This window comes from Oryzias latipes, chromosome 20 (genome assembly GCF_002234675.1).
Source record: "Oryzias latipes chromosome 20, ASM223467v1".
Classification (NCBI taxonomy): Eukaryota; Metazoa; Chordata; class Actinopteri; order Beloniformes; family Adrianichthyidae; genus Oryzias; species Oryzias latipes.
The window spans coordinates 11,477,897-11,490,295 of record NC_019878.2 but is presented as its reverse complement, the minus strand read 5'-3'; the positions used below and the strand labels follow the sequence as shown (position 1 = coordinate 11,490,295).

At 40.2% G+C, this 12,399-nt stretch overlaps 1 protein-coding gene across 9 annotated transcripts in view; it reads right to left on the bottom strand.

Moving 5' to 3' along the window:
- Positions 1–12,399, bottom strand: part of ntng1 (netrin G1) — a 149,112-nt gene that overhangs the window by 121,693 nt on the left and 15,020 nt on the right. For all 9 annotated transcript variants that reach the window (XM_023950091.1, XM_023950095.1, XM_023950097.1 and 6 more), the window contains exon 2: positions 7,552–8,183. In XM_023950091.1, coding sequence (XP_023805859.1) covers positions 7,552–7,800 — 249 coding nt within the window. In that variant the 5' untranslated portion in view covers positions 7,801–8,183. The remainder of the gene's footprint in view (positions 1–7,551; positions 8,184–12,399) is intronic.

Sequence of the window (12,399 nt, the reverse complement as noted above, 5' to 3'; positions counted from 1 at the left end):
CTGAAAAAATTAATTACCTTGAAATCCCATATGGGGGATTTTACAGTACCCTGCCTTGGAGCACACATTCACAAAAGGCTTACAATGAGCCCAGACCTGAACGACTCCTTTTTTTTTTTTTTGGTTTTAAAGACGTAAAATCTGCAGTTCTGCCACGTGCTTGTACCTCCCTTAGGCAACATCTTCCTGCCTTGAACTTTCTATGGTTGGAAGAGAAACACGTCCCAGATGGGAATGCTGAAGTAACATGACAGTCAGTCAGCAGGGCATGATTGATGATCTACGAGCTAAGGTTAAGTTACCGGCATTAAAACTCACAGCTGTATTTTATCTCACTGCCCTTAGCAGGTTCTCAAAGACATACACATGTACATGAGTTTAAGCATTCTGCTTTGTCGAGTTTAGATAATAAGCATAAAATGCTTGAATCTTCGCCTTGTGTTTTATTAATTTTGGTGTTCCACAGGGTTCTACACTGGAACCACTTTTTTTTCACACATGCTTATAATATTAGATAATATCTAGATTTGTTTGTCTGGAAAACGTTAGTAAATGAATGAAGTACTACCAAAGTTACAGTGGATCGAGTGTTTGGTCCGGTCATGCTTTAGACATGTTAATGTGAGGAGGTCTTGTAAAGATGAAAATTAAAATAGAAATTAAAATAGCCCCGATTGAAAAAGGTCAAGTCAAAACTTACAGACATGTAAATTTAGACTTAGTTGTACTGGTTTCAAGTATTTTTTTCAGTACTATGACAATCATTAAATCCATTAGTAGCAGCAGTTTTTTTCATTGTATTCCAGACTACCTATTAAAAAGGTCCCAGGAGTAAAAATAAAGGATTTTTTGGGGACTCCGAAAATTTTATTGCAGTATCCAAAGCTAAAAAAAAACTGACTTTCAGAATATGAAATGACTATCTGACTAAGGAGCCAATTTCATTTAACAAAAACAAATTTAAAAAACAAAGAATTGGACTGTAATATCTCATACTGACTTTGTGACTCAGAAAAATGACCTAAAAATACACAAAGTCTTTTCTTTCTTTACACCTCAGACTTTGATTCCTGTTAATAACTGCAACAACTGAGAGCTAATTACAAGAAAACAGACAAACATTCATTTTAATAAATACTTTTTTAAATATTATTGAAATAAAAGCCTTAAGTAACATCAAAGGGCGGAAAAAGCAACACATGTTGGCTTTATTTGATGTGTCGGAGCACAATAGCATCAATATAAACTACAGTGTCGTCTTTAAGAAACACCAGGGTAATATAAATCCTTTATATATATATACACAGGCCTCAAATATGACTTTCTAATCTTAGCCACATATGTTTGATTTGTTTTTTGTGTGCAACCAAGTATCCCAAAACACAAAAGATAAAGTCTGAAGGCTTAGAAATTGATTTATTTATTTAAATATTTCAACTTTCCTTGTAGATGGAGCTAGGATACTTAATATTTAAAGTTTTAATGTTGTCAATTAATGAAAAAACTGTCATCTCATTTATTGAGTAATGTAATTTGCTGGATTCTGTTTAAGGTGCAAACCGTTTTTTTTTTTTTTTTAATAAAAATACCAGCTAATTACTATCAAAATAATGCAGAATATTAGAGTAAAAGATGGTGAAAGGAAGTCATTTTGGCGCCCAATGCGAGGCTGTGACCCACATCAGGTATTATTTTATTTTATTTTTTTTAATTACATTTTTTAAAAAGTGAATAAACCTTATAATGATGTATTTTGACTTAAATGTTTTTACAGGTTATATTTATATAAAAGCTCATCCGACCCATACCAATATGTGTACTCACTGACATCAATGCTTGTCTTTAATCATTGACTGTTTATGAGAGCTGGACCGAGTGAGTGTGATGTCACCCATAGAATATTGTTTACTACCGGCTCCAACAAAATGATTCCAATTAAGTTGCCATTTATGAAGTTTCGAACACTCAATGTGAGACCACTTTATTGTAATGGAGGCATCTGATTGGTCAGTTTACGTAAGGGATGACACCCTACGAGGTCTGCATGATCAGAAATTGATAGATGAGGCGGAAGTCTGAATTGTCTGATTACTTCTGCTCGTTCATTTCTGATCACGCACTCCTCGTCAGGCATTATCCCGTGTACACCATGGTCACCTACAAAAGAAATAAATATTCAATCACAATTTTAAATTGTTTTTCACAAAAAGTGGACTATTTCAACCATTACTGAGCCTGCACGACCTCGCTCTGCAGTAGTAGAGGAAAGAGGAATATACTGTATTCTATACATCATGATAAGTTAAAGAAAGCATAATTTCCGACGGAAAGTTCCCCTCTTACCTTTTGTTTGTGTCTAGTCACAACAATAAAACAAAATCTAAATGTTTCAGTTCCTAGTCGTGTCTCATTCTGCTGCTTCAAAGTGATCAAATTCACCAGACAGCTTGAAGGAAATATAAAGTCCCTCATGTCTTTTCTACTTTCTAACTGTTGTGATAAACTGTGGAATAAGGTATCGATATGTACCTATATTGAAAGTTTCTATTGCTCCAATAATTAACTGGTGTTTAAACCAGCACAAAAATATAGACCGTTCAGGATAAATGACAGGAACTCCTTTTTTCTGTGAGGATGATCATTTTTAACCATACAGCCAATCGGAATTGAGTATTTACTCGAACCATGGTGTAAAACATAAATAAGTTGCACCAGAGAAAAAATATATAAAAATTTAGTATTAACAAGAGCACGTTAAACAAAAAGTAAGAATGGTTATTCTGACAAACAGAAAGCTGTTTATGTTGGGTTCTTTTTTTTTTTATTAACAAACACTGCAAATACAAAATACCAAATACAAAACTCCACACTGTGCAAAAAACAATTTTCATTATGTTGGCTTGTTGGAACCAGTGGGTACTTCCTGTTTGGAACGTCCAATCAGTCCAGGTCTCATGTACAGTCAATGGGTATAACCCGTTTTTGAATGAACAAAGCATCAGACAAAAAAGGTGGATTTACAATAAGTTAGCATGAAATATTATAGTAATTCCTGATAGAAAGCAAACAAATGACTGTAAGTGCTTGGACATTGCTTCGTTGAAGCAGCATAGATTAAAACACAGAATTGGAGACCATCGTGTTTTTTTTGTTTCAACGTTCAAGCAACGAGGGAGGAAATGGGTGGTTCTGCACACCTCAGCCATCAGCTGGTTGTGGCGGTGGGAACAGTCCAATCTTTTTTAAAAGGCCAGTGTGATTCTAACTGGGGGGGTGAAATCTCATGATGGCAAACTCATGTGCCAGAGTTCAGAGAATGCCAGCTTATTGCTCCTGAAAAGGTCACTGAGCTAGAAGGAGAATAAAAAAAATCTTTAGCAGTTTTTGTGTGTGTGTGTCTCCATTGTATTTGATGCTGTCTTTCTTTATCTGCCGTGCTCAAAGGAGCGGCGCTGGCTGCCATCCGCTGCCCCCAACTGTGCCTCTCCCTGCTCCTGTCACACTTGGGGTGTGTTACCTTCAGCAACACCAGGAGGGCGACGCTTTAAAACCCACCTGAGCGCGAAAATCAATCGTGAGAGGAATAAATCCCAACGATAACGAGGGCTAATGATAATTGCCCCCCCCCAAATCGGAATAAATCTGACTCCTGGTACAAACAGCTCCTGGCACCGCAGCTGCAACATGATTCAGAGTCGCTTTGATGTTTATTTGGAGATGCATCTTCGCCCAAGGTGAGAATGAAGCTGCAGAGCGGTTGGACAACGAAGGAGCTCGCATGGGTGCCATCCTTCGCTCATGATTGCGCAATCGCACCGACACTCTTGTGGGGGCCCGCCCACTTCCTGTTTCATTGAGGCCCTCCCCAGCACAACGGCTGCAGCAGACGCAGGGGCAGCGGTGCAGCACAAACTTTGGCCAATTTAATGAGCGTTCATCAAATGCTGGCAATAAAAATTAAAGCTCCGTTTGGTCTCAGGTTGCTAAAATACACAAACACACACGAACACACACCCACTCGTCCTGTGGTGAATTGGTCACGGACGGCAGTCGTCCCCTCCAGAGTCGGGGCAGCAAGACAACTGTCAATCAAGCAAGGCCGCACAGATTAGGACCCTCCCACCACTAACGCACACATGTGGGACAATTGACTGTATATGAGAACTGGACTGAGTGCCCCCCCCCCCCCCCACTGCATTCCATACAGGAAGTACCTGCTAAAATCCCTTAGAGAAATAAACAGCAATTACTCAGTCAATTTATTGTTTCAACATGTTCTTGATAATCCTAATTCTTTTCATATTTTTTCCGTAGTGCAATTTATTAAAGTTGTAAACTGACCAATCAGAAGCCCCAATCAAATGTAGTCTTCTGTTAAACGTTCAAAACACTTGACAGATTTCGTGTAGCCTAATTTCAAGTGGTAGGGGTGTGGTCTTCGGACATGCTCACTCCTGATTGGCAAGAGTAATGAACAGTGATTGGTCCAAGTCAGTCTGAGTCATCGTTTCTATAGCAACCACTCTTGCAAATCAGGAGTGACCTTGTTGGAAGTCCACACACATTCCATTAAAAACAGACTAGACTAAATCTGTCAAACATTTGGAACGCTCACTTCTGGCTCCAAAAAAATTTAAGTCAGACCAGACAAGGTCAGTAAGCAGTGATTGGTCCGATTTAGTGTGAGCCATTGTTTCTATGGCAACTATTTAACTATTTTATATCAAACATTTAGAACGCTAAACGGGACACCACCTATGTTTAGTGAGGCATCTGATTGGTCAGTTTATAACTTGAATAACTGGCAATATAGAAAACATATTCAACATATGATTATATTTACATATATTTCAACAGAAGTCTTTGGGATTTTGGCGTCTGGGAGCCGGTTGGGTACTTTACATTTGGAATGCAAAGGGGGAGGGGCTACTTCCAGTTTTCATATACAGGCAATGACTCCAAACGATTCTGACCAATCACTGCTTATTGACGACATCTGGCTCCAACATGGCGGCGTCCATATTTCGTTGGAGGCAGAAGTAAGCCCTTTTCTCACTCGGTCAGTGGTGGGACCCCCCACGCTCCTCTGCCTCCAACCAACCTCGGAGTCAACCGATCCGAGGAGTCAGCACTTTTCAGGAGAGCCTGAGAGATGTCATGCTGAATAATGCGTCCTATGAATAAAACACATTAGCTACAAACACGTTGAATTATTCACATTTCAGAGCCTCCCTCCCCCCCCGACATTAGTTCTTCAGTGATCAGAGGCGTTCGCACAGACTCCTCAGAGCCTCCGTCTCCCTCATGTACGCTCCGTCTCGCTGCTCTGATCATCAGCTCACTGTTTTTGTCATCTGTGTTTTGTTAATCCCTCTCTGTTCCCTCTGAATCTCCTCTCAGCTGACTTTCCGCTGATGGCAACTGTCTATTTATACTTCTCAAGTCACTTTTTTTTTTTTTTGTTCCCCGAGATATCTCAGTATTTATCTAAAGAGCTCTGGAAGATTGTGAGGAGCGCGTTTGTTCTGAGAGAATCTTTGATGACTCATGAACCCACGGCGCCTCCAAATGAATTCATCATTTACCGATAATCTGAGGCTAAAGCGGCTGTGAATTTGAAGGAGAAACAAAAGACAAACGAGTGAAGGGGGGTGGGGGGGTGATAATGACACACTTGACCTAATCTGAATCATTTGCTCGATTGGTTTCCAGTCAAAAGCATCATTTGAACCCAAACAAATCCAGAAACAATGGAGCCTTCTAACAAGGCAGAATAGGAAAAATGTAACTTTCTTTTTCTGTCACAATAATTTGGACCTCTTATTTTTAGCTAAAGTGCTAAAGATTTTCAACAACATAGAAAAGGTCAACTTTAACCATTCAGCATCTGAGCCGTCGGCAGTGACATCTAAATAACACACGCCCTTTGACCTACCGTAAATTTTGGACTGTTTATGCGATCAACGTGAATCAGCTGATTCCAACGCAAAGAAGAGGCTTTTAACTAGGTGTGTAACGGTACACTAAAACCTCAATTGGTACATTTTTGGTATTTTTTCGGTAAAAAAAAGGCAGAAATACATGCCAATTAATAATAAATATTGTTGAAGTAAGAAAATTAGATTAGAAAACTGTAATAATGTTGACTGATTAAGGCTGATTGCACAGACATAAATTAAAGCAGTGTGTGGGCCGCAATTGCCCTTGCTACCACCCCATCACCCCCTTCCTTTCGACCCTCCCCCCCCACTGGCTTAGCAGCTACTACACGCCCCTCACTCTACACCTGTGCCACCTGGGTCGCCTGGGGCTGACAAACCAGTCTATGTAAATTGTAGCAGAATCGGCGAAAGTAACCTTTTGGACTTCTGGTTTTTGGACTGAGTTTTTTTTTGTTAACCACGCCCACGTTCCCAATTTGTATCATATTGTTCAGTTTGAGCCAGCGATTTATATATAAAGTTTTCACGACAGTTCGAAAAATGAACGAGCAACAGGGTGACGCCACATTGCGAGCTCGCCACATTAACGCCATTCAAGATTCCCACATTTTTTCCCACATTTTTTCCCATGTAGCTTCCCAATGATGTCCAAGTAGTTAGGACGCCATAGATCAAAATCGCTAGGAGGAGTTTACATTTGTTACTAAAGGTAATATTATTGGAAAGACGGCTGCCTCTTTTGTAGGTCAAAGGTCAATGAAACATTGGTTATGGTTGTAGACTTCAGCTGGTGGCGTTTGTGTGAAATTGCCTCAGATAAAAGTTTTATCCCATATTGTGCGAAAATGTGAAAATCTGCTGATTTCACACTTTGCCACACAATGGCTGCCAAGCGGTAGGTCCTGTGGCCATACCAACAGCTTCAAAACTTCCTTTGGATTCTGGTGTTTTGGTTTCATTAGTGGATTTTGAAATACTTTTTTGAGCCCCATAAGATATTTTGTCAATGACATCATGAGTAAAATTCATTTGGCCTGATACTGAGTGCGTGCAAATTTTGCTTATTTTTTGAGAAAGTGGTGGGGGCCAAATCTTTGCTAAGAAAAAAAATTGCATAAACGGTTCTTACAGTTCTAGATTTCTGCGGGCCGTAACTATGAGGTAAAAGAAAAGGCTTCAGGTGAGGTTTTATAGGAGCTGCAGTATTTTCAGTTGACCTGTGCACTACTTATCCTATTTATAGGCCGCTGACTCGTCCAAAGACAAACACTGGCTCAACAGGGAAGCTGCGCTGGGACTACCTCTACTTTTGAAACCCAACAACTGAGAAACAGCTGTTCAAAGTGACTGATGAGCGCACAATGTAGCGTCTCATCGTTGTGTGTTGTTTGGGACGTCTACATCAGTCTTTGCAGGACACACATACACACCAAGCCAGCCCCTTAGACGGCACAATGTGACGTCAACGGTCACAAACCTGCTTCTGCTGCCACGGCGACTCCTATCTGAGTCACAGAGGCTTAGTCTCTCACGCCTCTGAGGTCAGAGCGAGTCAACACTCACCAACAGATAAGACAACAGATTTTTTCTTGACAGGTTTTGTACTCACCAGTGCACAGTAGGTCTCTGGAGGGTCTCCACAGGTGATGTTGGGCGGATCCAGGCTAACCTTCAAGTACTGGGTCATGTCCGCTGCCTCTGGTTGGCAAGCCATGTAGTCCCAGGTTAGACCGTCTTCTGAGTAAACCTGGGACTTGCACACGTCGTAGTGGCCCCAAGCCGCGGGGTAGTGCTGCATGGCTGCGTGGCAAACGGCGGTCCATATCGCTTGCAGCGTTAACGCGAGCTGGAAATGCATGGCTGTTCCTGCGTAGCTCCCTCTAATGGAGCCGTCTCCTCCTGACAGGGGGGTCAAATAAGAGTTCGCTCTTCCTGTTATTCACCTAAATGAGGTGAAGAGGCATGTCCCTTCAAGTGAGGCAAAAGGCGGTTTTTCCAAGCGGGCTGCTGTTGGCTTTCCCTGTCACTTCCAAGTTATCCTAAAAGGTAGGTAACTCTGAGAGACAGCGAGGTTACTGGTCCACTGAGAAGATAAGAGGATGGCGGAGGAAAAGGTGGTGGTATGGGGGTGGGGGCAACAAAGAGATAACCCTCTGACAAGCTGATGGGAAGATGAGTGGCAGGCCTCCTCAGCTTGCCCGGCTGTCAATCACGGTCATCGTCCCGCTTGGTGATCCGGCACTGCGGAGAAACAGAAGAAGAAGGGGGGGGAGCGGTGGTGGTGAGAAAACCTCCCTTATGGGAAGATAAACTGACACAAGGAACACATTAGCTTGAGTTTACTGCGTCAGGAGGAGCTGCGTTCGTGAACAGAAAGTGGGATGGATGCGAGAGAGAGGTGCCGTGTTGGTATTTGTTGTCCATCAAAACAGTATAAAAAAGAAAAAGTCAGTGAGTGAAGCCATCAGTGTGAGCTGCATCCTGCAGCTTTGACACAACACCAGGGCACTCAAGGATATCAGGTTCTCTTTCTTACAGCTTTCTCTCGCACCCCGACTGCTCTGATATTCTATTTACCAAATCCAATATTTGGTACAGACACCGCTATTTTTAGCATTATGCTGAAGTCTTAAACTCTTAGTTTGTGGAGATGCATGGTTTAGGACCAGTTTTCTTGAGTGTAGCGTTTTTTAAGCTAGGTTTCTTTCTTTAAGATTCCTTTCATTGTATTTTCTGCACTGAAGAGTAAACCGTATTTTAAAGGAGACAAGGGGTCTGATGGACTGGACCATCTAGAGCAGCGGTCCCCAACCCGGACCGTTTCCGTTTCATTTATTTCGGAATCTGAAAGAAATTTTTTTATGTTGTATGGTGGGCCCTACAGACTAGATCACCGATCCAAAACCCCCGGGGCGCGGACCGGTACCGGTGGGTCATTTGGTACCGGGCCACACAGAAAGAAGAAATAACTGACATTACTTCTGTTTTTTTTTATTTTGGAATCTGAAAGATGTTTTATTTTGAAAAATTGCCAGAATCTCTGTTACATCCGTCTATGTCACTCTTGACGCAGGCCAAGGCGCTCTTCTCGGTCATGTGATAGGTTACCGCAAAAATAAAACCCAGGAGCTAGCAAAATGAGTAAGAAGCAAACGTCTTTGGAAAGTTTCTTTGTCAAGGGGAAAAGAGACAGGAGACAGAAGAGGAGCCTTTGACTTCCAAAAACAAGAAAGCTACATTTGTACCATGAGTGTGGGAAGGGGAGAGGATGATGACACCTGTACAATGTTATGCGTGTCAAAATAAAAGCTCAGGATTTGTCTTGTCACGTCTCTCTGCCTGGGTTCATGTTCAAAGGCTGGTCCGTGAAAACTTTTTCTGACGTCAAACCGGTCCGTGGCACAAACAAGGTTGGGGACCGCTGATCTAAAGTATATGCTGCCTTCACCAAACTGTGGTTGGGATAGGCTCCAGCAACCCAGTTACCTTGAAAGGGATTAATTGGGTACAGGAAATAGATGATTTCCCTCCAGTTTTTCTGCACTTAGGCCCCCCCAAAAACTGCATTTATGACAGATTTGTCCAATTATTGCCTCGGATTTTCTAATAAATAATGCAAATTGTTTTTTTTTTGCTTTCAGTGATTAAGTTTTCTTATTAGCTATTTCACAATCCACAAAGTCAACAATGTTACAAACAATTCAGCAATAACTATTGGGATTTTCTTTAAACAATGGATATAAAAGTCAAAGTAGAAACACCAAGTCCTCTTTCACAGCAGTCTGTTAATAATTTATTATTACAGGTAGGATTTATTTCTTTTGCATGTGTAGCAAAATGTAAGGAAACAGATTTTTAAAATATATATTATGTTTACAGCAACATATCCCATTACTTATTATGCAAATGTTTTTTACCAGTGTGTCATTTTTATATCTTGCCTATAAATATTTACTCTTATCTTGCACAAAAAAGCATTCCTTTTGATTACATATCTTAATTTCACAGAAGTGCCCCAAATTCTATCAGCAGCCCTGTAATCTGACCTGTCCACCACAATTAAAAAAGCGTCCAGATATCGTTAGAAACTCTCACAGCTAATGTTTTTTAAGTAAAGGCCAAGCTGAGGCGGGAGGGCGGCTCAAATAGATTCTCTGATGCTCGTCTGTGAGATCGAAGACATTTTCTTTAAAGTGCCAAAATTGAAGCGTTATGGATCCAACAGACTTTTATGAGTCAAGTTGCTCGACCAAATCAAACGCTGAAACTTGTTCAGCCGTGAAATACGGCGGTGCTCTCTGAGAGTGCGGTCCAGAGTTCTGCAGCAGAGACAGAGAGCATGAGGCAGCATCCAACGCTCTCTGTGACTGAACGTAGACAAGCCCCTATGCAATATTCATTACATTCGCTGGTAATTTGCTATAAGATACCTCCACGTCTTTAAGATCATTAACTGTTCCGTCTTCCAATCTATTCAAACATTAAGTGTTACGCCACAGAAGGGTCCAGACAGTTGAGGAAAAATCTGTGCAGCAGAATCAGGTGATGGAAGCAAGACAAAAGCCAGAAAATGAGTTTAAAAAAAAAAAGGTTTTCCGATTAAGTTTCCATTAGGGTTATGCGATATGAGGAGAACTTGCGATATAAGTGATCAATATTGCGTTGATGATATGACTTGTTGTAGATGAACAAAAAGAAGCACAGCTAAGACATCCCTTCTAATTCCCTGCAACACTCTCATTTCAATAAAAGTCAACTTAAATAATAGTGCAAAGTACGGTATGATACAGTATGTTGCGGTACACTGTGGTCCAGTATTTTGAGTGTTTTCATTTTAAAATTGACCTATTAAACTGTACGAAAGCATTCAATTTTTGTTCCCTGTTGGCTGTAGATCCATAGAAAAATGGAACAGAACAATAAGGTTCAGTGTCTTGCCCAAGGACACTTTGACACATGGGTGTGCAAGGAGGGAATTGAACCTGCAATCTCACGGTCATGGGTCGACCGCCCTACCGCTGCACCACGGCTGCCCCCAAACTTAGGGCAGAGCAACTGTTGTCACATGATGAAACCCGTTGATCAGCGTAAGGTCATTATGACAAAGAAAAAGTGCCAAACATCTCCGGATGTATTCGTCGTTGCCGCCCGCAATCTTCTCTCAAACAAGATAAAATGACTTGTTTATACGAAGTACCGAAAAACTAGCGGGGGAAAAAAAGAGCTGCTGGATGGCCTCCATTGTTGTTCCTAATAGCTTCGCTTTTACTGAAGTCGCACTACTATGACGCAAGCTACAAAATGGGTGTACAGCTCACATTGGCCATGACAGTCCAACTGTGATTGAAAAGGCTGACCTGCATTGCCTGGACCATGCTAAACCAGACACGACTGCTTGGTGGAAACAAGGCTCAGGTTATTTCAATAGGAAACAGGTAGGAACTTGTGTGTTGGAGAAACGCGTCAAACAACAACTATTTACCATTTTGGTAGTGCTGACCTACATTACGAACAATGTAGGTAGAGTGTTTACTTGGGCTTTTTAAAAACAAGATAACCATTTATCGCAGTATACATCGTCTTTGTTATACGCCGATTTCTATGCTGTATACTTTCGGTTTATTGTGCAGGCCTAGTTTCCATGAAATAAATTGATATTAAAATATATTTTATAAATGAAAACACCCAAAGTAATGTTTACAGACTCTTCTTTTAGATCAGTTTATAATCTTTAAATTAATTCCTTTAAATGAGCAACATTTAAAACAATAAAACATTCATTTTTGTCAGATTTTGGAATGTTAATAAACAACATTTTGTAAGAAGACTGTGAGAAAACTTAAACTGATAAATAATAATCAGTCATTTGTTTATTTTTCACATAAATTCATAAAGGCAATGACCTTTGATTGGCAAACAGAACTGTACTTTTCAGACTGTAAAAGTCGCTCTGGCTTAGAAATTGCAGCTGCAAAAAAATGCATAACAAAGAAAGAAAATTCCGGTCACTCCAGAGTCAAAGTTTGCAAAACTTTTACTCTGTAAAATGATATTTTCAGATTATCTGCTTAATGAAGCATAAAGAGCTTGTAATAAATAAGTAAAAGAATGTAAATAAGATATGTATAAACTTTATAAATTGTTGTTGTTGATGATAAATTTCAAATTTAAAATATGAAAAGGTGTATTTTCTTTTTTGGTCATTTTGATTACAAGAAACAAAAAAAGGCACATTTTATATCAAATTATTATATAAAGCATCATACAGGTTTAAGTGAGTTTGTTATTGATAAATTGGTCTTTAAAGAATGATTTTTAAATCAGTTAAAACAAACCTATAAATATTTCAGTAAAGCTGTGACTAAATGTTTTTCAGCAACATCAAAGCTGTAAGAAAATAATCTAATATTTTCTTCACTTTGTATTTCATTTGGATTCGGCCTCAGTTTGATGATCT